The following is a 24,088-nucleotide window of genomic DNA, read 5'->3' on the forward strand; positions in this document are numbered from 1 at the left end:
ATTTAACTTCAACTTCTTCCATTCTAATTTCATAGAAATATGTGAATAACTAGAATACAAGTTAGAATATGATTTGTGAATAAGTGAATAAGTGAATTCAAACAGACTAGCAGAGGAAATTCAAGGATTGCCCTAGCTGGGATGGTCATGGAAAGATGTGTTATAATGTAATTCCTTTCATGTGTAGGTTGGGCTAGATGGTTACTGACATCCCTTCCAGCTCTCAAATTCTTCAGTTATTGTGATTCATGATTTATGGAAGACATTTCACCTGAGCTGGTCTCAACCAATTGGTTAACAGACAGCTAGGTAACACAGTCACTAGATCACTTTACTAGAAGTCAGGAAGACCTGGGTTCAAATCTTGGCCAAGATGCATATTAATTCTGTGACCCTCTGTTACCTCTCTCAGTCTCAGTTTCCTCATCTGAAAAATGAGACTAGTAATAGTATCTCTACCTCACAGGTTTGTTCTGATTATCAAGTGAGATAATACATGTAAACTTTTTTTACAAATCTTAAAAGCTATTTATAAATGTCAGCTATTCTTATTATTCTTATTCCTTTTATACTTTATTGAGTGCCTACTATGTGTTGGACTCTGTGCTGATCCTGTTGAACTTGGCAATTCATTTATAAATGGTGACTTTGGGGTGAAGAGTTTCAGAGTTTCAGTATAGTGGTAGAAGGGGAAACCAGATTGTAAAGGGTTAAGGAGGAAATGGAGACAATTAGTGTCCACCCTTCTTTTTAGATATTTGGTGGTGAAAGGGAGAAGTTGGGTGGTGAGGGAGAAGGGGAAAGTAACATGCCTAAAGCAATGGATTTGTTTGTTTGTTTGTTTTGTTTGTTTTTGTTTTGTTTGGTATGATTTTGAAAACAAAGGAAACCTGAGCATATTTTTTAGAGGATGTAGAGGGAGAGATAATTTCGTGTTATTATTTAATAGGGTTTTTTTTTTTTGTTCACTTTTGATTTGCTTTCAATGCCACAAAGCTTGGCATAAGCATTCCACAAGTTATATTTTTGTTAACACTGGAAGTTAACTTTAGACTTATACAATTATATATATATTATATATATATTATACAATTATACAATCCATTTTTGTGGATTGACTAGAACCACCTTAACAATATAGCTTTTTAAATGGTCAAAAATTAGCCACTTTCCCAAAGGTCAGATGAGGGAATTGCTCAAGTAAGGAACTCATACCTATCTCTGGCTCTGATGCTTTTCTTCCTAGATTCTCACTTTCTCTGCTCTAGCACCCCAGTTCTTTGGAACCGAGTTGCTATTATGTGGCTGTTACCATCAGCACCACCCAATAACCCTCCAGGGGTATGCTCTTCTGTTTAACCTTACTTTTGTATGGGAAAAATACTTTTCTTCTTAAATACAACAAAATAAGACTAGATTATATTTTAGAGAATACTGCTAAAAGTGAAAAACAGTCAACCCCTATTCCTCAAAAAACAAGACAAAACAAAACCCTAGCCTACAAAAGTTTACTGAAAGTAGTTTACAAAATGAAGATATCTGATCTAAACTAATCTGAGGTTACTTGATCCACCTCCTTCTCTAGGTTTATTCTCTCATGAGTCATCATTCAGACATTTCTAAGGAAGAAATAAAACTTTCCCTAAGGTTTTTAAATTACTTTCTTCCTTAAAACTGTAAATTCTAGCTTCTGGTTATATTAGTTGCTGGAGGTTCTAGATTCTTGACTTCTTTTATTCTCTTTAGATGGCTCCCAATGGGAGATCTGTTCTCCACTCCTCTACAAGCAAAGAATAATGGAATTTGATTAATATAGAATATAGCACAGCCTATAAGCCCTACTGATTTCTCTAGGGTGGTTCTTTAGTGACTCTTCACCAAGTTTCAAATTGACCTTTTCCATAAATATCCTTTAGGCTCACAGAATTTTAGAATATGAAGGATCTCAGTGCTCGCTTTGTCTAGTCCATACCAGTCTGTTAAAAAACATCATGGGGGCAGCTAGATGGAGCAGTGGATAGAGCACCAGCCCTGGAGTACCTGAGTTCAAATCTGGCCTGAGACACTTAACACTTACTAGCTGTGTGACCCTGGGAAAGTCACTTAACCCCAATTTGCCTCCCTAGAAAAAAAAAATCAGGTATTAAGTGCCTGACCTCAAGGAACTGATGGTCTAAAGAGAGTCAACAAGCAAACACATCTGTAACAAACGGGTATGTGGGGTGTTCAAAGATTAGCACCTCTAGTGTGAGGGTTTGCTGAGCTTTTTTCAAGGCTACTTATCCCCCTTTGGTATCTGTCACTCACTTCTCACCTATGGCTCCTAGAAGCTGTAACCATGCACAGCAGCCACACCCTGGTAAAATCTTGGCAGACAGGCTAAACCAGCTTGAGGGTAGCTGACAGTCCTCAAACCCCATGACTTAAGGGGATGTCTACCCCAAACATGTGAAGACTTCCTCTGTTGGAATGGGTGGATGAGAACAACTTGTTTACTATAAAGATGGTGGATGCAGGTTCTGTGGATTACTTAGAACTTGGCCAGACATCAAAGATGCTAAGGTCATCGACTGCATTCTTGGTTTTCACCAGTCTTCTTGACTTTTGTCCTACCATTGGACTTCAGTGACTCTGCATGGGAGAGTGAGGTTGACGACTTTGTGCAACTCTGACTGTTTAAATTCAATTCATGTGCAAGTCAAGACATCTGAGATGTCAGTGGTTCTTTTAGAAAAGGAAGAACAAAACAACAATGTAAAAGCAAGCTCGCTCTCTCTCTCTTTCCCCCTCTCTCTCTCTTTCCCTCTCATAAAGGATATGATTAAGAGAGACAAGGTACTAGAATTCAGTGGGGTTGGGAAGGTCTTCATGTAGAAGATGGGTTTTCTTCTTGTTGTGAGTTGTGTTGGATTCTTTCTGACTCCATTTAGGGATTTCATGGCAAAGATATTGGAGTGGGTTGTTATTTCCTTCTCCAGCTCATATTCCAGAGGAGGATATTGAGGCAAACAGGATTAAGTGACTGGCCCAGGGTCACACAGCTAGCAAGTGTCCGAGGCCAGATGAGCCTGGCACACTGTCCACTTTGCCACCTAGCTGCTCTCTATGGGATAAATAGGGAACAATTAACAGAGGGAAGACACTAAAATTAAGAGCTACTGGGTGGGGGGGGGGGTGCAGCTTAGTAGCACAGTGGATAAAGCACCAGCCCTGGATTCAGGAGGACCTGAATTCAAAGTTGGCCTCAGGTGCTTGACACTTATTAGCTGTGTGACCCTGGGCAAGTCACTTAACCCTTATTGCCCTGCAAAAAAACCCTAACAAAACAAACAACAACAACAACAAAAACAAAGAGCTATTGGGAAAGTTCCCAGTAATAGAAGGGATTTTAATTGGGACTTAAAGGTAACTAGGGAGGTCAGCAGTGTGCTTGTTCATGGGAGAGCAAGGAGGGCAGTGCTACAGTTTAGAAGAGTAAGCAAGGAAGTATGTGAAAAGGGAGTGAGGAATCCCTACCATAACATATGTAATCAATGATCATTGAGTCTCTGTTTGAAGACCCTTAGGCAGCTCATTCCACTTCTAAATAGCTGTCATTGTGAGCAAGTGTTTTTCCCTGATGTCAAGTCTATTTTTAATCTCTTTGCCAAATCCACCCATCATTCCTCATTCTTCTTACTGTGGCCAAGCAGAATGGGTCTCACCTCTCTACCATGTGACAGTCCTTCAAATAATTGAAGATTAGTAGTGTAACCACAGTACAGCATACACAGAATGCCCAACAAAAGTAAGAGGAAAGTTGTTTGTTATATAGCATTTGCCTTATCAATTTCCAACCTGAAAATTTCTCTGGAAGTGTGAGCTTGCCAGCTTTTAATAAGCCTTACATGTAATAATTCTGTGAATCTTCCAAACAAATGCAGATTCCTTGGTTACTTAAGACCCTACATGACCTGACTCTTGTCTGCCTTTTCTGTTCTTTGGTTTATCCAAACTGGTCTTCTCGGTCTTCCTGTCACATGAAATTCTATCTCTCATCTACCAGTTTTTTCACTATCTCCTGTCCCTGAGATCGACTCCTTCCTCCCCTTTGTCCTTTAGAATCCTTAGTTTTCTTCAGGATCTTAGCTTGGGTTTCATCTCTAACATAAGGTCTTTCATTATAACCTCTGGTGCTGGTGTCAGTCCTACTCCCCCCAACCCCCTCCCCCCAAAGAAACAGACAAACAAAAACCTTATCTTGAATTTAGTTTTTATATACACATAGTCAGATACTAATTTGTTGTGTCTATAGTTTCTCCCCCTCCCCCACCCAGAATTTAAGCTTCTTGAGAGCAGAGACGATTTCATTTCTATCTTTTTATCCCCAGCATCTTGCTCAGTAGCTGACACAGAGTAGGTACTTAATAAATAGGCTCTGGTTGATTCTCTTTTTTCATAGTCTTAACATGTTTCTAGCCCTTTAAAATCAAAGTTCAATTTTTCAACTGTTTCATTTCTCAGTAAGGTTCCCAGATTTTCAAGGCAGAGCATAGCTTTCTTTTATAGGCAGTAACTCCTAAAATTTGGATTGTGCTTTGAAGCACCTTCATTGACTTTCAAATCCATGTTCCCCTGTGAAGTAGGCAATCAACATAATAATATCACTTTTTTATAGATAAGGAAACTGAATGTTAGAGATGTTGAGTGACCGGACCATAAATATTAGCAATCTATGTGTGTTTCTATGTATGTGTCTGTGTGAGGAGTACAAATCATTGCATAATTGCTAATGAAATTGAGAGACAGGAAAGAGGTCAGCTAGTTATACAAACTGGTTCTGATATAGCATGATGCCCTCAGGTAAGATTTGTGAGAAAATAATTATTAATAATGGATTTCTTGGGGGGACTCAGAGATCAGTTTCAGTCCTTTCTTCTCCCCCCACTCCAGAAAGTTCAGCTCTTGTCTGGGACAAGTCCAAGGGAACAAAAGAAATGAAGATAGACTCTTTTCTAGCTCAGTGAAGAACCACACCTAGATACTCCACACTTCCACCTTTTGCATACTCTTCCCTGAGGTCATCTGTAGAGTTCATTTTAATTTAGACCACCCTCAAGTTGTGTCAACCAATGGAATTTAACGATGCTAACCAATTAGCTTTGATCAATGTATAATGACCCACCTTTATCAAAAGAGGATAAAACCCTTGGCCACTCCTGGGTAGCTCTCTTGTCTCTGAATGCTCTCCCTTGGTGAGAGTTCTTCCTCTTAGGACAATGTAGGTATGAAGGACTGAGACCATGAGAAGTTAGGGAGATATATGGTCAATACCTTACTGATTTATATATATATATATATATATATATATATATATGAATTGATAATAACAAACAAACTGGTGTAATAGCCATTAATATATAAATAGTAATCAATTCATTTATAAAATACAGTTTAGCTTAAAACTTAAAAAAAAACAGATTCTAGGTCTTAGTTTGATAGGCTTATGAACTTGATTTTATCTATTCACTCAAGGGTAGATATAGGCTCTGAGAAATTGATTCTTGGTCAAGAAATCATGGCCAATTGATGGACCAGAAAGCAGTCAGGTGACTCAGTGGATAGAGTGCTGGACCTGGAGCCATGAAGCCCTGCCTGAATTCAAATCCTTCCCCAGACACTAGCTGTGTGACTCTGAGCAAGTCACTTAAACTGTATCTACCTCAGTTTTCTCCTCATCTGTAAAATGGGGATAATAGCAGCACTTACCTGCCAGGGCTATTGTAAGCATCCACTGTAAGCATACATAGTTTGTATGTAAATTTGAGCTGTTGCTGCTGCTGCTACCACTACCACTAATTTATAGGGGAATATATGACAGTTGAGAAGTGGTATCAGTTGTTTCCTCAAAGTTTTCCCTCTTTTGTTGCTCAGCCCACTGAGAATTCCAAATTTAAAAATATATTAAGTGTTATCTCTCAGTCCTGAACCTTCTTGGACAGTCACAGTTTCAGAAAAGAAAGTATACTTTTGATGACTTTTTTTCAAAAGGAATATCATTTGTCCCAGTTTCTGGTTTGGAAAATATTGTTGCCATAGTGATGATACCTTAGTATGCTGTACATGCTGTTCCTTCCAAATGAGTGAGTCCCTTTTCAAGACTAAATTATAAAGTAACCAAATTGTGTGTGGTTAGTACAAAATGAATTGGATATAATTAAAGGATATTTCCATAAAATCATGTTATCCTAGAGCCAGTTCCAAACGTGTGCCTGTCCTATATCTTTCCTTCCTTTCTCATCCTTGAAAAAGCTGTCTACAGTCATTGGTTGTATTTCTTCTTTGTCTCTTCTAAACCCTTTGCAGTCTTGCCTTTGTGCTCATTGTTCAACTGAAACTTCTCTCTCCAAATTTACCAATGATTTCTTAATCTCCAAATCTACTGACATTTTTAGCCTTTGTAACTACTGATCATCTTGTCCTAGAGAATCTCTCCTGGATTTTCATGAAATTGTTCTCTTCTAATTGTCCTGACTTCTCCCTCTCAATCTTCTCGATTACACGGAATGATAAATTCATGTACCACTAACTGTGGGTGTTCCCTGAATTTTTGTCCTATGCCTTCTCTCCTTTCTATAGACTTTTGCCCTTGGTAACCTCATCAGCTCCACAGATTTTATTATCATTTCTATTCCAATGACTCTCTAAACTATGTATCAGTTTTACTCCTTCTCCTTAAGTCCTGTACAGTATCTCCAAATAACCACCTATTGATCATTTCAAACTGTTGTCTTGGAGATATCTCAAACTCAGCATGTGTAAACCCCCCCCCCCCAAGACCCCCCAAAACCCCAAACCTCATTATCCCTCTTTGACCTCATCCTCTTTTCAATCTGCCCCTTTTTAGACTATCAAGGGCACAACCATCATAAGGCAACCACACATTAGATTTTAAACGTCACAATATATAATAGTGTCATGTAGCTATACACATGTATCATGCAAGTGTGTGTACATGTATAATAAACACATACAAATGTTTTTACATATAATATATAGGCATGTGCTTTTTATAGTTACAGTCTCTTGGGCATTTTTTACAATGCGGTTGACTTCATTTGTAATAAATTATGTTCTATTACTATTCTTGAGAAGATACTAGGAAACACATTGATATTCTTGATTGGGTTTTAGAGATAAATTTTTGTTAAAATTGAGCTCACAGCTTGTGCCTGTCACCCACAAGGCAACATTTCCTTTATTTTCAATACCACGATGTAGATCACAATTTATTTTTTAAAAACTGTACATTAAATTGGTACCCTCAAGGCTTGGTTTCAGAACCATTCTAATGTTCAGAACTATTCTAATGTAGTAGCAACATTGGCACAAGTCACCTCTTAGGCCCAGTTACTTCTGCTAATCCATCCTATACTGTTGGTTTTTATTAGACTTAATTTTGGAGGTTGCTATTTTCTGATAGTCCTCAAAGCCTTTGTGCATTCCTATTCGAAACTTATAGCCCATTTTCCTGACAACTTCAATGTTTCATAAGCAGATGCACTTGATTACATTCAAACAAGACAAATATGTGTATCAGAAAATCTCTTAGAATGGAATGGATTTGAAGAAACAAACTGTGAAGTCCTTATTTTCAAGTTAACTTTTTAATAGGGAATTTTTTTTAAAAAAGGCACCAGAAGTTCATAGAACTAGATTTAGAACTTACAGGCCATTTACAGTCCAACTTCCAAATGAGGAAACTGAGGCTTGTAGAAGTTAAATAGTTTGCCCTTGTTTGTGCAGCTACTCAGTGTCAGAAGCAGAATTCACATCTGAACTTTCCTGACTCCAAGTCCAGACCTCAATTTACCATGCCATGCTGGCTTTCTTAAAAGGCATTCTTTAACTAAGAATTTGAATTTGGATCGCATTGATAAAAACCTTAAATTCTAGAAACAGAACAAAACAAACAACCAGGGAACTATATTGTTAATCCTTCTCCCTGCCCCACCCCACACCACCCCACTACCCTGATAGTCTACATTAGTGAAATGCTCATTAATTTTATTTCATAAGATGATTGTTGAAACAATCCACCAAATGAAGTGCAATATTTTTATATGCATGTTTTAATATAAAGGGAGTTTTGAAAAGAAGAGACCAAATTCAAGCAGAACTGGATTCCAAAGTTGAAGCTTTGACCAACAGAAAGGCTGAAAAGGAGTTGGTAAGTTTTCAGATTTATTCTTCTAATCATATAGAGTTTTGAACTTTAAGTGTTTGTAAGCAATACATTAAATCCATCTCCATTAATCATTTTGGGAGCCTTTTTTTTTTGTAGGATTAAAAAGTTACCAGACAGCCTAATGTATTTTGATTATCAAATGAGAAAGTTACATTATGATTCTGTGGGGCCAGATTCTAGTTGTCTTCTATGCTTAATGAGTGTCTGAGGACGTTGCTTAAAAACAGGACAAAACACGGGGTAGCTAGGTGGCGCAGTGGATAGAGCACTGGCCCTGGAATCAGGAGTACCTGAGTTCAAATCCTGCCTCAGACACTTAACACTTACTAGCTGTGTGACCCTGGGCAAGTCACTTAACCCCAATTGCCTCACTAAAAAAAAACCAAAAAACAAGAAACAAACAACAGGACAAAACAGAAGTCCCTGCCTAATCATAAACATACTAATTGATTCTGATCCTAGTTGTGTGGGATCCTTTCATGTTAAGAAAGAATAAAAACAGGGGCAGCTAGGTGGTGCAGTGGATAAAGCACTGGCCCTGGATTCAGGAGTACCTGAGTTCAAATCCGGCCTCAGACACTTGACACTTACTAGCTGTGTGACCCTGCGCAAGTCACTTAACCTCCATTGCCCCGCCAAAAAAAAGAAAAAAAAAGAAAGAATAAAAACAGCCAAGCTACACTTGATTCAAACCATAGCTCAGCCAAGAAAACTGTTTAATCTAGTTTTCAAGGAATAGAGAAACACTGCACAATGTAGGACTGTTAGAGTATGGCCAGTGTGTAGAAGCATTTTCTTTGATGGAGAAATCATCTTTTGTTTTACCTTTGGATGGAGTGTCAATGAGGAAATCAGAGTACAAACAGGGAATGAAAGATGGGGAAATCTTTCAGGGAATGATAATATAATTCCTTTGGTCATATGGGAGTACTTCACTTTTTAAGTAAAAGGTAGGGCCTGGAAGAAAAGGGAGACAGCAAGAAGAGCTTTTTTGTCCAAATCAATTGGGCTTCTTATGCAAAAGAGGAATTCTCTTTGTCAAATACTCAGATACTTTCACAACTCTTTTGTGAGAGGACATTATAAAGAATGGATCTCATTGGTGATGCACTTTCAAGCTGCTTTTTCCCCTCCATATTTAAGATTTGTCGTTTGACTGGAATAAGTAATTCTGAGGGTATTTTCAAGTCTCACAGAAAAGTTCTGTAAGACAGCTTGAAACCGTAAGTATTTGCTCCCAAAAGGCATTCTGATGACTCAGATATAGATTTGCTTCCAATGAACACTGACTGCAGTATGCAGATTTTTCAAATGAAAAGGAAAATTGTACTTGGGATTTTCCCCAAATTCAAATACTGGAAAAAATGGTTTTATTCCAATGTGGTTAGGTTTTCTCTACTCAAAGAGAGTGACCTTTTCTCCCAATAATGTTTTGCATTAACTATGGCTAGCCCTGATACTTTGCTTTTGCTATATAGACATATCTTATCCAAGCATTTTGGGCTATTTGTCAGCATGTATTTTTGACTTAAATTTCTCTGAGTCATGGCCAAAGAAAAGCATTTTATGCCTTTTTTTTTGGTGTGTGTGTAGGGGTCTGGTAACAGTCCTTGTTTGGAGCTTTTTGTGTGTTTTTTTAAAGAACAGGAAAGAATTATTTTTCATCATCATTATTATGAACAATTCAGATTTGGGCTTGAAAGATTTACCAAGAGGTCAGTCTTCCTTCAAATTGAATAGATGACAGGATACCCAGAGAATTTGTGTCTCTACAGGATTACCAAATGAAATGCATCGGCCAAATTCAAATCAATCAGGTACAGATTTATAAAGTGAATCTTTTGTTCAGGGAACTTTGAACACCAGAGGTACAAAAACCAAAATGAAAAGCATCCCTTGATTATAGTTTATTAGGGAAAGGTGATATGACACAGAAATAAAACATATACTATAATTATGATGTGGAAGAAAAGTTTGGCTTCCTGGATACAGGGCCAGCCTTTAGAGTGAAGAAGATTTGGATTCAAGTCATGATTCTGACACATTAACTATATTATAATAGGCAAGATGCTTAACTTCTTGATGTCCCATTCAGTGTTTTAAGATGGTAAATTGCATGGGTAACCGGTAATGCTTTGGTGGAGGTTAGCACAATAATAGTTCTCTATATTGATCAAGTCACAGCTTCACACTCCAGAACAAAAAAGAATAATATTCCCTTCACAACCTTCTTGCCATCTGCCATATTCCCAGGACCAGAAACTATATCCTGAAGACTTAATCCTTTCAATCTTAAAGGCTGAACTATTTGGTGAAAATGTCTCAAGGTCTACTATTATTGGTGGTCTTTAGTCATGTTTTATTCTACTATCCCATCACCTTGCCAACTGCCTTGTAACTGTGTACCTACTTTGTCCCCCTTTCCCATTCTAGATCAACAATCAAATCAATACTATCTTTACTTTTAGGAAGATTCTATTGACCCACATTTCCATGACTCCACTAACCAACTTCAGTAACTTTCCAAACCAAAAGACCCCTTTTCTGACACCATTCACTTTTATTTGTTTTCTCCCCCAATTAGAATGTAACTTCTTTGAGAGTAGAGATTGCCTTTGCTTTTATTTTTGTACCCACAATGCTTAGTAAAACTATTGGCACATAGTAGCTGTTTAATAAATGCTTTTTTCCTAACTGTATTAGAGAAGCACAGAATAGAGTGGGTTGAAAGATTTGAGGAATATCACATGTGGATCAGCAAAAGCTTTAGCTCTAGGAAAAAAAAGAAAAAAATTCAGTAGGTAGAGATAGAAGAGTAGGAGGAAGTCAGGAGATAATTTCAAGTGTGATATATGCAGTACATATTTTTGCTCACGATGAACACAAGATCAAAATAATCCCAAAACATTAAAAAAAAAAACCTTTATAGGAACAAATAAATGCTTAGTGTTTAGGCATCTATATATTTCAAACATTTAAGGCATTTCTTTCCTTTTTCCTGAGGGGAAGAGCCTACCAGAGTTACACTGGGAATAAGCTGGCCTTGGTTACTCTCAGAAGTAGTAGGTAACCATGGCAACCCACCCCAGTAAGGTTGAGTGAGGGAGCAGCTCCCATGTAATCACTATGGTGACCCTGGCAAGGAACTGCAAATAGACTGGTTGATTTCCATGACAACCTTGGCAGAGCTAGTTTGGAGATAACCCTGGGGCTGTATCTTTAGATCCCCTGCTGGGTCTGCTCTTAGGACCTCCCACCAAAGCCTGCCAAAGACAGCAAGATCAGTATGCATAGACACATTCACAGGAAAGCACTAATACCCAGAGGGGCATTGCTGATGGTTATAGCCCTTTAAGAAAGGAGAGATGGAGCCATAATGACTGGCCCAGTCCTACAATGCTGCATCTTTCAAGAGGTCACATCAACTACATCAGTCAACCTTTTGTCAGACAAGTAAGAGAACCATAGATGAATGGTTAAATCTTTGGTCATCCTGACTTCCTAACTCTTTTATAACAACTGGCTTTAGTCTTGGTATCTTTTAGCTTGATATGCTGCAATGGCATAGTGGATAGAGAGCTGTCCTTGGGATTAGGAAAATCAAGGGTTAAGTCTTGCTTCTGCCACATATTAGTTATGTTACCCTGATCAAGTCACCTAACCCTCCAATGTTCCATTCCAATCTTTTTTTTTTTTTTGGTGGGGCAATGAGGGTTAAATGACTTGCCCAGGGTCACACAGCTAGTAAGTGCCAAGTGTTTGAGGTCAGATTTGAACTCAGGTCCTCCTGAATCCACCTAGCTACCACCCAGTCTCTTAAACTATAAGTCATCAGTGAAAGTAGTTTCCACACTGAGTTTCCTGCATTGGTTAAATCAAGGTGTTGAGAAAAAAAATAGTAATTAGTTTATTGAAATTCATACATATAATTGGTGGCATTATAAGGACTTTGTTTCTATAGATATATCTGTCAACAATTTCAGGGTTGGTGAACTATGGGAAGTGAGGTACATGAGCCAAGATTAGTTAGGAAGATATCTATTTCCTGACTTTTAAGATGTTTAAGTTGAGCACTCTTCATTGTAGTGTTCCTGTAGTGCTGATGTTTCCTTACTTAAGTGTCTGACTCAACTCTATTAGAATGAGTGGCCAGAAATTGTGTTCCTGTTTCCTGAGGTACTTTGTAGTCCAAGCCCAATCTGATCTAACAAAAATGTATGAAGTGCTTAATAAGGTAAGGTAGCTGGAGAAGGAAATGGCAAATCACTCTAGTATCTTTGCCTAGAAAACCTCAAATGGGGTCATGAAAAGAGTAGGGTACAACTGAACAATGTAAGGGTAAGAGATAATGTGGTATACTGAGTAGAGAGAGCTTATATTGAAATCACAAAGACCTGGGTTCATGTCTGTCCTCTTACACATTCTGTGTGACCCTGAAAAAAATTACTTCTCAGATGAGTCTGTAGGACTGTGCTAAGAATGGTGTTCCTACCTACCTCTTCCCTTTAGATTTCTGGTCTTCCTTTAGGACTCAATTCAAATCCCTATATCTGTAGGAGGCCTTTTCCCTGCTTTCCTCAGATTCCAGAGCTTTTTCCTCTATTTTTACCTTCTGCCTATTCTGTATGTCTCTCACTAATGCTTACTAGTTGTATAATCTGGATAAATAACTGAACTTCTCTGTGCCTCAGTTTCCTTATCTGTGAAATGAGGATTATAATACACTACCTTCCTCACAGGGCGGTTATGAGGGGGGAAAGGGCTTTCCCTTCTTTAATATGCTAAATAAATGTGACTTTATTATTATCATCACTATGCTATAAAAAAAGAAACAACAACTGAGGCCCAGAAAAGTTAATGGATTTGTCTTAGAGGCAGCATGAAATAATGAATAGAAGAAATGTCTTGGAGCCTGGAAGACCAGAATTCAAGTTTTCCTTGGCATATATATTGTCTGTGTCACCCTGAGCAAGTCACTTATCCTGTCAGTATCCCAAGGAAATTTTCATAAATTAAAGGTCAAAGTTATAGATCTGCTTTTGTAGAATACATTTCCTCAAGTGAATTCTTTAGTGAAGTCACTTGATGGACAAAAGTAACAAAACAAATAAATGAGACTCCTGACTTTACAGGTTAATGAGGAAAGAGAATACTTTACTTTCTAAAATGCTATATGGGGGCAGCTAGGTGGCGCAGTGGAGAGACCACTGGCCCTGGAGTCAGGAGGACCTGAGTCCAAATCCGGCCTCAGACACTTGACACTTACTAGCTGTGTGACCCTGGGCAAGTCACTTAACCCCCATTGCCCCACAAAAACAAACAAAAAAACCCAAACAAAACAAACAAAATGGTATATGAAAGTAATATGTTTATTATTATCATCCCATGTTACAGACAAGAAAACTGAGAAAAACTTTTTCCACTCTGTCACATGGCTTAGCTATTATTTACAGACCGAGTTTCCAGATCCCTTTCTATAATAGCATTCTTCACTTTTATACATCTACATACAGTTCTATAGATAAATGTGTCTGTCAATTTCAGCTATGAGTCAGTAAGGCCCATCTTGACTGTTTTAATTTTACCAAAATAAACACTTGATTACACTAAAAGACAGAATTGGCAGATCTAGTTAAGACATTAGTAATTCAATTGAGGTGATTTGTTTATTTTTTATTATTCCACTTTAAAAATGCCCTTGGGGGCATCTAGGTGGCACAGTGGTTAGAGCACTGGCCCTGGACTCAGGAGTTCAAATCTGACCTCAGACACTTGATACTCACTAGCTGTGTGACCCTGGGCAAGTCACTTAACCCTCATTGCCTCGTCAAATAAAATGCTCTTGGAATTATTTTATTAACATAAATTTAGGCAAAAGTCAAAACTTTGAAGCCCTATTATCCTGGTCTTCCTGTACCATTATATTTTCAAATATGTGCTTGCTTATCTCCGAACTAGTTCTGAATAGAACAATCTTCAAATGAGAGTTCCCATTTCTACTCTCAAGGGGTATTTGGATATATGCATATGTGTATATGTATTCAAGTATATATAAAATATATGGGTATGTATTTGTATACATATGAGTGCATATATAAATATGTATATATAGACAAATATGTATTTAGTCACTCTCACTCCCACTATGCCATCAGTTGACAAATTCTTTCATTTCTACCTTTATAACATTTCTCACACTCCTCCTTTTCTCTGACACTGCCCCATTCTGTTGAAGGCCCTTATCACCTCACTGCTGGACTATTGTAATAACCAGCTGATTGATCTTCCTGCCTCACCTCTCTTCACTCCAGGCCATTCTCTACTCAGCTGTCAAACTTCAGTTCTTAAAATATAGAACTGACCATAGCACATACCACCTCACCAATTTCATATACTCCAGTGGCTCCCTATTACCCTCAGGGTCAAATACAAAATCTTCTATTTGCTATTTAAAGCCCTACATAACCTGAACCTTTCTTACCTTTCCAGTCTTTTTATACTATAGTCTCTTCCGCATAATCTCATCTGCAATCCAGTGACAATGGCCTCTTCACTATTCCTCACGTAAAACACTTTCTTCAGACATAGAGTAAATAGTCAGTAAACACAAAGGACCTACTGTGTTCCAGGCATTGTGATAAGTACTCGGGATACAAATAAGAAAAAGATAGTTCCTGCCATCTGGGAGCTTCCAATCCAATGGGGGAAGATAATACAAAAGGCAGCTGAAAGGTGAAAGGAGAAGATTGATGTTCCTGGAGTTAGAAACAAGCAGAGCAGCTGGAGGGAAATGAAGAATGCACAACAGCATTTTCATTGTCCAGCCCTCCATACCTGGAATGCTCTCTTTCCTCATCTCTGTCTTCCTTAAAGTCTCAGCTAAAATCCCTTCTTCTCCAGGAAGTCTTTCCCAAACTATCTCAATTCTAGTCCCTTCCATGTGTTGATTACTTCCTGTATTTCCTGTATATAGTTTGTTTTTCTAAAAAGAAAGAAAGAAACCTTTTTCTTTTCAGTTCCAAATTCTCTCAATCCCTCCACTACTCCCCCATCTATTGAGAAGACAAGAAATACAATACACATTGTATATATGAAGTCATGAAAATATTTCCACATTAGCCATATTGCAAAAAAAAAAAAAGCAAGAAAAAATATGTGCTATTCTGCACTGAGGGCCCATTAGTTTTCTTTGTAGAGGTGGATAACAGTTTTCATCATTAAGTCCTTCATAATTATGTATCATTGTATTGCTCAGAGTAGTTAAGTCTCTTACAGTTGATTATCATTACAATGTTGCTGTTACTGTGTACAATGTTCAACTAGTTCTTCTCACTTTACTTTGTATCAGTTCATTTAATTATTTCCAGGTTTTCCTGAAACTATCTCCTTTATCATTTCATCAATAGTATTTCATTCACAATCATGTATCACAACCTGTTCATCCATTCCCCAATTGATGGGCATCCCCTCAGTTTCCAATTCTTTGCTATGTCATAAAGAGCTGCTATAAACATATTTGGACATATGGATCCTTCCCCCCCCCCCTCTCTCTCAGAGACCTAGTGGTGGTATTTCTGGATCAAAGGATATGCATGATTTTATAGCCCTTTGGGTATAGTTCCAGATTCTTCTCTAGAATGGTTGGACCAGTTCACAACTCTACCAACAATGCATTAGTGTCCCCATTTTCCATATCCTCTAGCATTTGTAATTTTCCTTTTCTGTCACATTAGCCAATCTGATGAGTATCAGAGTTGTTTTAATTTGAGTTTCTCTAATCAATAGTGATTTAGATCATTTTAATGACTATTGATAGTGACTACTATCCACTACATGCAAGGCCATTGAATAATTGAATCCTAAATCTACCTTTCTTTAACTTCCATTTGTTGTTTCTATCTCTGCAATTTGACCCTAAGGAGAGGTCTAAGTCCACTTTTATATGACAATTCTTCTAGTAAATGAAGACAGGTCTCATATTCCCTAAACCCTCTTCTTCCCAAGGCTACTGAGTCTTAATAGAAAGATAAGAACAACAACTTTGTTAAAGACATTATCACCTTTACTGTCTCACCTTGCTTGAAAATTTTGAGTATTTAATGAGTAAGAAGAAAATGACATGAAGGAGCATGGTAGGATGAGGTTAGATAAGGTCACATCAGAACAAATATAAAAATGCTTGATATGGAGTGTTTCAAATGATATTCAATGGAGAGGTAGTATGGCATATGGATTTCTTCAGTGAAAGTGGATGTGCTAGTAGTACCTGCAAAATGACTTAATTTTTGTTGTTTGATAATGGAAATAAAGGTCATGGGAAAAACTCAGAGAAGAAAAATTTGGAGATGTCTACAAGGAGGTATAGTTTTACTAGTTTTCAAAAGCAGAATTTCTGTTTTGAAAATATCTTATTCCCTTCACCATTTAGCTATAAAATAAATAAGGGAAATTTATAATGTTCAGTTATGCTGTATGTTTGCTGTGACTTCAATGTTTTGAATGGATGAGCTGTTTCGTTTTGTCCCCCTCATGAGGCATCTTAATATAAATGACTGCTTTTGACATTTAGCAAAATGTATAGAGTCCCTGAGAAATTGATCTGGTGATAAAAATCTGGGCTTTTTCTCAGTGTATTTATTGTGCTAAAGGAAAATCGATTCTATAATCCTACTGGTTTCAATATGAATTTATGGATTTCACTACTACTCTTATTAATAAAATTTTAAATCTCTGCTTTAAATAAATTTTGTTATACTATTAGTTACATCGAATGTCCTCAAAACATAGCATCCCAATAAAAAAATCAAAACCTCATGGAAATAGGTAAAGTAAATATTGTTCTTATTCTGTCCACTACTGGAGTTGTCTCAAAGAGACTTCGACAGAACATGAGCTCATATCTCAATAATTTATTAAACTACAAGAAGAAATCATTTTTGGCTACCTGTGTAATAGTTCATTTAGCATTATATATAAGAGGGCTATAGTGGGATAGCAACTTGTCCCTGCATTGTTTCTGCCTGAATTCCATCAAATATAAGACATGATCCATGATGATGATAATGACTTCTACATATATGCATCTATGTGTATCCTTGATTTCTGCAAGGTACTTTACATATGTTAGTTCATATGAACTTCCCAACAATCTTGTGAGGTAGATTAATGCATTGATTATATCCATATTTTACAAATAAGGAAAATGAAATTCATAGCCATTCTATGACTTGCTCATGTCTGTCTAGTGAATAGATGTCTTGGTGTGGAAGTGAAACTCGGGTCTTCCTGACTTTAAGCTCAACAAGCTAAGTTCAGCAGACTGTTCAGATGCCATATTTGTTCAGAAGCTTCTAGCCCTGCTTGACCAGTATCTTTGAACCAGTACCTGCTCTGCCTCATCCAGAAGTGCCTCTTAAGTTCCTGAGTGCATTGAAAAGCAAGGTGCAGCTCCTTCTGCCTTCTGGAAATGATAGATCTGAAATGGACAGCAATGGCATCGGGTAGAGACTAGCATGGGAATGTTTCTGAAACCGACATTTTCATAGAATATTTATTTTATCCCCAAACAGAAGCTTAAAGGTGGAAACTCTGATTCTGTTACTTCATTATTTGTTGGTCTATAGGTACACATGGGCATTCCCATTTATGGAGTATTATAATGGATTCCTCTTCTGTTGGTCTTTCTCCTTCACCTTATTATGGGGTGGAGGTGACCACAGGATCTCCCAAGCTCTTTCAGTAGAGCTCAAGATCTTTCTGTTCCAGCCAAGGTGGAAAGGCAGTGCCAGGTCATACATGTTTTTTCTGTAGTCTACCCTGCATGAGTTTGGGGCATCACATTACCAGAGTGCCTACAGAGTGTTCACATTTTTTCTAGCCCAGCAACTCTTCTAACTTAGAGAGAGGTTGTGATCTTACTTCAGTAGAAAGAGGAGTATCATGCAGATTAAAATATAGATTTCTAAATTATTGAGCTACTATTCTAATTGAGAAGAATAGATTATTTTTATCGCTAATGGAACATATATCATATTTAAATAACAAATTGAAGCTCTTCAGGGGCATGAAGCATGACTTTTCTCTAAATATGTGTTATACCTGGAATTTGAAGTTTGAAAATAAGAGCTGTGCCAGAGTTAAGTTATACCACCGTCCAGGATTCCCTAATGTAGTGCTCTGTGAATTATATTCTGGGGGGGGGGGGAATCTTAGGAGAATTTTGTTTATTCAATAGCAGCAAAAAGGCTTATAAAAGGGGTTCTTAACCTTTTCGTTTTTGGTCATGGAAACTCTTGGCAATCTGATGATGAAGTGTATGGACTCCTTTTCAAAACAATGTTTTTAAATAAAATAAATATGTGGGATTACAAAAGAAGTTGATTATATTGAAATGTAGTTATCTATATATGTATACACACATACATGCATGTCTACATATATGTATGTATGCATATGTACGCACATACATTAATAGTACCCAGATTTCAACTCAGTACAAACTCCTGGTTTATAAGAAATCAAAAGTAGCTTTTACAGTTCTGAATATCCTTAACATAGAATTCAATTCCCTAGAGATAAAGGGAAGATTATCCCATAGATAAAGGAAACATTTTCCTGGTAACCTTTGAGACTTCCTGAAGCTTTGTTTCTGTTGGTGATTCATCTGACTGAAAGTTCAGAGACACTTCATGTTCCTTTTTCATAATGTGAAATGTGAATCTAGGTTCCCTAAATCAAGTCAAGGATCAAGAGTTGTAAACTGAAAGAAAATTATCCTTTAGGTGGCTAATTGAACATCCATAACATAAGCCACCATCCATAATGTAAGTCAACACCTGATCGCTGACTCATATATTTTACAGATGACAATTTTCAAAGTGCTTGGGTAATTTTTCAGAAAGCTGGATGTGAGATATGTGGGGATGAGGCAGAACATTTTTTACTGATTCTAAATGTTTTATCAGACAATGGAAATTTGCATTATGAAGTCACCACATTTGAGAGCAAGTCATTTTAGAATGTGCAGAGAAACCCAGCTTCCTACAGCCTACATTTGATGCATGCTTCATTTGTGTGGGGGCAAAGCAGTTTGGAGGGCAGGCAGCAGGGAAAGAGGCGTAGTCACATTTTTATAGCTATTTTGGTGAAAGAAAATGAATGCTATGCATGTTTCTGGTAGTACATCTTTAATGGTTTACCAACAGCACCGACAGAATGCCTGCTAATTCCCATCCTATGTTTTGTGAAATGATATCTCCAAGGTTGCTGTGAACCAGTGTTCAAGTTTGTACTCAAAGCAGATATGATGGTTTAGCACAGATGTTGTGTATGGTAATCCAAAAGGTAGCCAAATTTCCTTTTGCATTTAGGTTTCCTATTGTAAGGGGCTAAAATCCTAGCTATAATGTCTGAAATCTAACGAGTGGTCAACTTAAATTAGAAGCTTTAGCAAAAGTTTAGACTTTTAAGTATTTACTAAAGTGCCTAAGAAGTTGGTGAGGAGAGAGAAAGGTAAAAATCTAACTATCTCTAAGAGACCCCAGCATCCGACCCACCAAACCAAGGTTAGGAATCCCCAAAAACCCCAACACTTCAGCGGCTACTCCCAGAACCTCTTGTGAAAAAGGAAACAGGGCCATCCACACACACACACAGTTCCAAGCTAATTGGCTGGTAACTTTGATTGACAATACCCACAAGCAAACATCACTTTCTGACACTGAACTGACCTTCGAAACCCCAGAAAAGGTCATTTCTGGACGCTAAAGTCACATGGTTTCTTTTCAGGCCAGAGCTCATAATCTCCCTCCCAGCAGGGGGTGTCATTCCAATTCTCACACTATGAATGAGAAACTTAGTTGAGAGGCTATATCTTGTATTCTCCAGAGTGCCTAGGGCAAAGTAAATACTATTATTTTTTGATTGATTCCTTTTTATTATTCTAGGACTAGTATAATAAATGTATCTTGACTATTATATCCCCAATTTTGAGAACATAGACATTTTGTTTTCAGAATTTCATTCTTGACAGCTTGTCATCCTTTCTGCCCTCCCCAATAGAATTTTCGGCACAAGAGTTGCTACTCTCTGGGCTTTCTATGGACCCCCTGAAATTTCTTCTCCCAAAACAAGGATACATGTCAGACTGCCCAGCTTTCTATATCATAAACTCCAAGTTGCCATAGCCATTTTGCCCCCAAGGTTCCTATCATTATGGCCCAGCAACTTGGTCCTTCTTGTCAGTCTAAAAGAGTAGTTCCTTGTTGTTTTCTCTTCTTTTTGAAGAATAAAGTTATCATTAGGGTGAATCTAGAAATTACTGGCTGTTCTTCAGGTAAAGAGAGAGTTCCAGGAGATACATGAATAAATTAATTCCCCTTAGTTGTACTGTGCCTCTTTGTGAATTTTATGTTCCAAATCCTCATCTATTCCTAAGTCTCTCCATGTGGTTTGGAGTATATTCTTATGAAACTCTCACTTCCCTCACCCTGTTGATTTTGTCAAAATGCTTCCCAAAATAACTTCCCAAGATGCTAGAGCTTATTATGCAATTCTATTGTATCCCTTCTTTTCCCTATTTCCCTTTTGAATAAGGCACACTCTTTCAGAGCCAAATCTTTGTTCTAATCCCTCCAACTCTCTGAGATGCCTCTGTGGTAAAATTTGCTTCCTGGTGTTAATCTCTCTAGTTCACTTTCATAGTACCCATACATTATGCATTTGTGTATAGACATATGGAGTCATGGGCTTTATCCTGGGCTCCCTTCTTGGATTTATCTCTTGTGAATTTCTGGATATTGACTGTTAGTCTATTAGCAAGTAAAAAGAAGTGTTCTGAGCACAATAAGGAAAATGCAGTCCTCCCACAAGCATTTATTAAGTGCTTCTATGTGGAATAGAAACCTCTTTCCCCAGAGCAAATTACCATTTACTTTAAGGATGTGTTATTCTGATTTTTTTTTCTATCATCAAATTTCTGAATCCCAGAAGATTGGGTCAGGTAGCCTGGTTATTGGTTGATTTTTACTTCTGGGAGAGATTTGAGACCAAAACTATGAGGAAAGTTGAAGGAATACTTTCTAGGTTCTGAGAAAAATACAGGAACTGTGAAGAAATCCTTTCCTTTGCCCCTTATATTTAAATTTCACAGGAATATGAGAAACACAGTAGAACTACCATGCATTAAATACTTTGTATATACAAAGCATTGTAAGTTAAATGAGACAGCAAATTATCATATGAGCAGTGCAATGGACAAGAACATGGTCAAGAATGAGATATTATTTTCATTTAAAATGGAGTGACTTTTTAAAAAATTAGTTTTTACTAGTCTTTTGATTTTCCATCACTCTCATTTCCCATTCTATGTCTCTTTTCCCCCCACTTCTACCCCCTCCCAAAGAGGTATTTCTTATCATTAGTTTTAAAAGGGACAGGGGAGGGCAGGAAAAAAACTAAAATATTAGAAAAATGTGATGTGATTTGCAGTATTCCATACCCATTAACACCAATTTCACCAAAAAGATGTGCTTCTTTGGGGGGAGGGTGAAGTACACCTTCTCAAATGTCTTTTTTTGAACAAAGCTTAATATTTAATATGGCCATATTGCAGACATCAAGCCCCACTCTCCATCCTTGTAGATTCTTATTATGCAGAATTTTTTCATATTTAAGGACTGTTAATATAGACTATTGAATATATATTTATAAATTATTATTGTTCTAACAAACTATCAGTTTCAATGGCATTTGTTGTAGAGTACATTATCTACCTTTGTTCTAGATACTTGTATTCAGAGACAGACAAGAATTATGTAAAGAGAAGAAACAATGACTAGGGAAATTGCCCATGGTGGTGGTGGGGAAGTTTTGTATCAAGTATTTCTGATAAGCATCTGATACCTAAGATATAAAGGGAATAAATATATGATATATTATTATGTACAGAGGTATAGAAAATATAAGGGGATGTGGTATAGTGGGATAGAGAGCCATCCTTGATGCCAGAAAGGCTTGTGTTTGAGGGACATAATAGTGTGACTGTGTGACCCTGGGCAAGTCCTCCCAGTAATTGGCCAATGGCGTGAAACTCAAATAGAAATAAAGCCACCAAACTGTATGTAAGGATCCCTGAGGGCCATATATTGACTTAGAAATCACATTCACATTATGTTCTATTGTATTTTTATTTATTTCATAAAATATTTCCTAGTTACATTTTAATCCATTCAGGCTGCTCAAGTGTGTTTGACAATAAGACTATGAGCTGGAGATAAGGTGACTTCTTGCTTTGAAAGAGGGAGTTTCTTCACCCAGGAATTCTCTGTACCAAAGAAACTCCTAGAAAAATCCCTGTACCAATGAAATTAACCAACAGTTCTCAAAAATATAAACTGGGAACTATTAATAATCATGTGTAAGGTTGCTGCAAATCACTGACAACTTCCAAATCCCACTACAAATGAAAATAATTTAGAATGTGGTTCTTGACTTTGTTGTCATAGACCCCATTGTGAAAACTATGGACCACTCCTCAGAATGTTTTTAAATCAGTAAAATAAAACACATAGGATTATATAAAAGTAATAAAATTGAAATGTAGTTATCCAAATACACACACACACATATATATATATGTATGTATGTATGTATTTTAAAGTTCATGACCTTCAGCTTAAGAACCTCTGACTTAGAAGATGGCAAAATATGGAAATAGTGTTGGAAGGGGTTGTAGGAAAATTGGCATACTCAATGTTGGGGGAGGTATGACTTGGACTTGTTCTAACCATTTTGGAAAGCAATTTGAAATCATGCTAAAAAAAAAAGAAAAAATTCCCTATAATTTAACGACTAAGCATGGCCTTGGAGAAGAGCAGAAAAAATTATACCCTTCCATTCTTTAAGAGATGCAAAGCATATAGGTATGAATAATTTTATACACACACACACACACACACACACACACACATACTGTTAAAACTGATTAATGTGTTTTACTATTTTTGTCTTTCTGCTTTAATTTGTATTCTTTGTTCCAGGAGATAGCTTCCTGTGTAGGGGAAGGGTGAGAAACTATATTCTGAAATGCAATTGTTGTAAAAACAAAAGATATCAATAAAAGCATTTGAAAATCAAAAGTCAGGTATTTACAATTGAAGATACACCATAGCAACATGGATAGAGAACTGGCCTCAGAATCAGGCAGAATTAGGTTCAGGTCTAGGCTTTGACACATTCTGGATATGGGACCCTCAGCAAATGCTTTGACCTTTCAGTGCCTTAGGAATCTCCAAACACTAAAAGGTCTACCTGCATTGGTAGAGGGAGTTCCCTTTTCCATGGAGTTTCCCATATCAACAAAATCATAGGTACATTCCCAATTTCTATCCTACTTATATTTGGTAGTAGTAAAATAATAATTACATTTCATGGTTTGGGGGAAGCAGTAGGCATTTTGAAAGTTATACACTGGGTGAATTGCTTTCCATTTTTCAATTGCATGTTTTGTTGAAAACTTTATGTAGATGCCATTTCAAAAGCAGTTTACAATGATGGAGAGAGGGGTGGATTTGGTTAATTGGTCCAAACATAATATTCCACCATGATACTGGAGTAGAAGAGCCTATCCTCCATCCCTCAAGTCTCAAGGTTAAGAGGTATGCAATGAGTAGATGAAAGTTGAAATTTAACTGGGAAAGCATATGTTCAAACTAAGCCACAAAATAATTTACAAGTCTGTGGAAGTCTGAGAGAGAATCAGCTGTAACTGTTCCAACCCTATACCTGATTAGAAGCTGACTTTCTCCATTCACCCTTCCTTAAGCTGTCTGATTATTCTCCCTAGCCTCACAGGGGTCACCA

General features: G+C 37.3%; 1 protein-coding gene across 2 annotated transcripts in view; it reads left to right on the plus strand.

Annotated features, from left to right (window-relative positions):
• Positions 1-24,088, plus strand: part of SNX7 (sorting nexin 7) — a 125,534-nt gene that overhangs the window by 57,061 nt on the left and 44,385 nt on the right. For both annotated transcript variants that reach the window (XM_043964146.1, XM_043964145.1), the window contains exon 7: positions 8,123-8,209. In XM_043964146.1, the coding sequence (XP_043820081.1) occupies positions 8,123-8,209 (87 nt within the window). The remainder of the gene's footprint in view (positions 1-8,122; positions 8,210-24,088) is intronic.

This window comes from Dromiciops gliroides, chromosome 4, assembly GCF_019393635.1.
Source record: "Dromiciops gliroides isolate mDroGli1 chromosome 4, mDroGli1.pri, whole genome shotgun sequence".
Taxonomy (NCBI): Eukaryota; Metazoa; Chordata; class Mammalia; order Microbiotheria; family Microbiotheriidae; genus Dromiciops; species Dromiciops gliroides.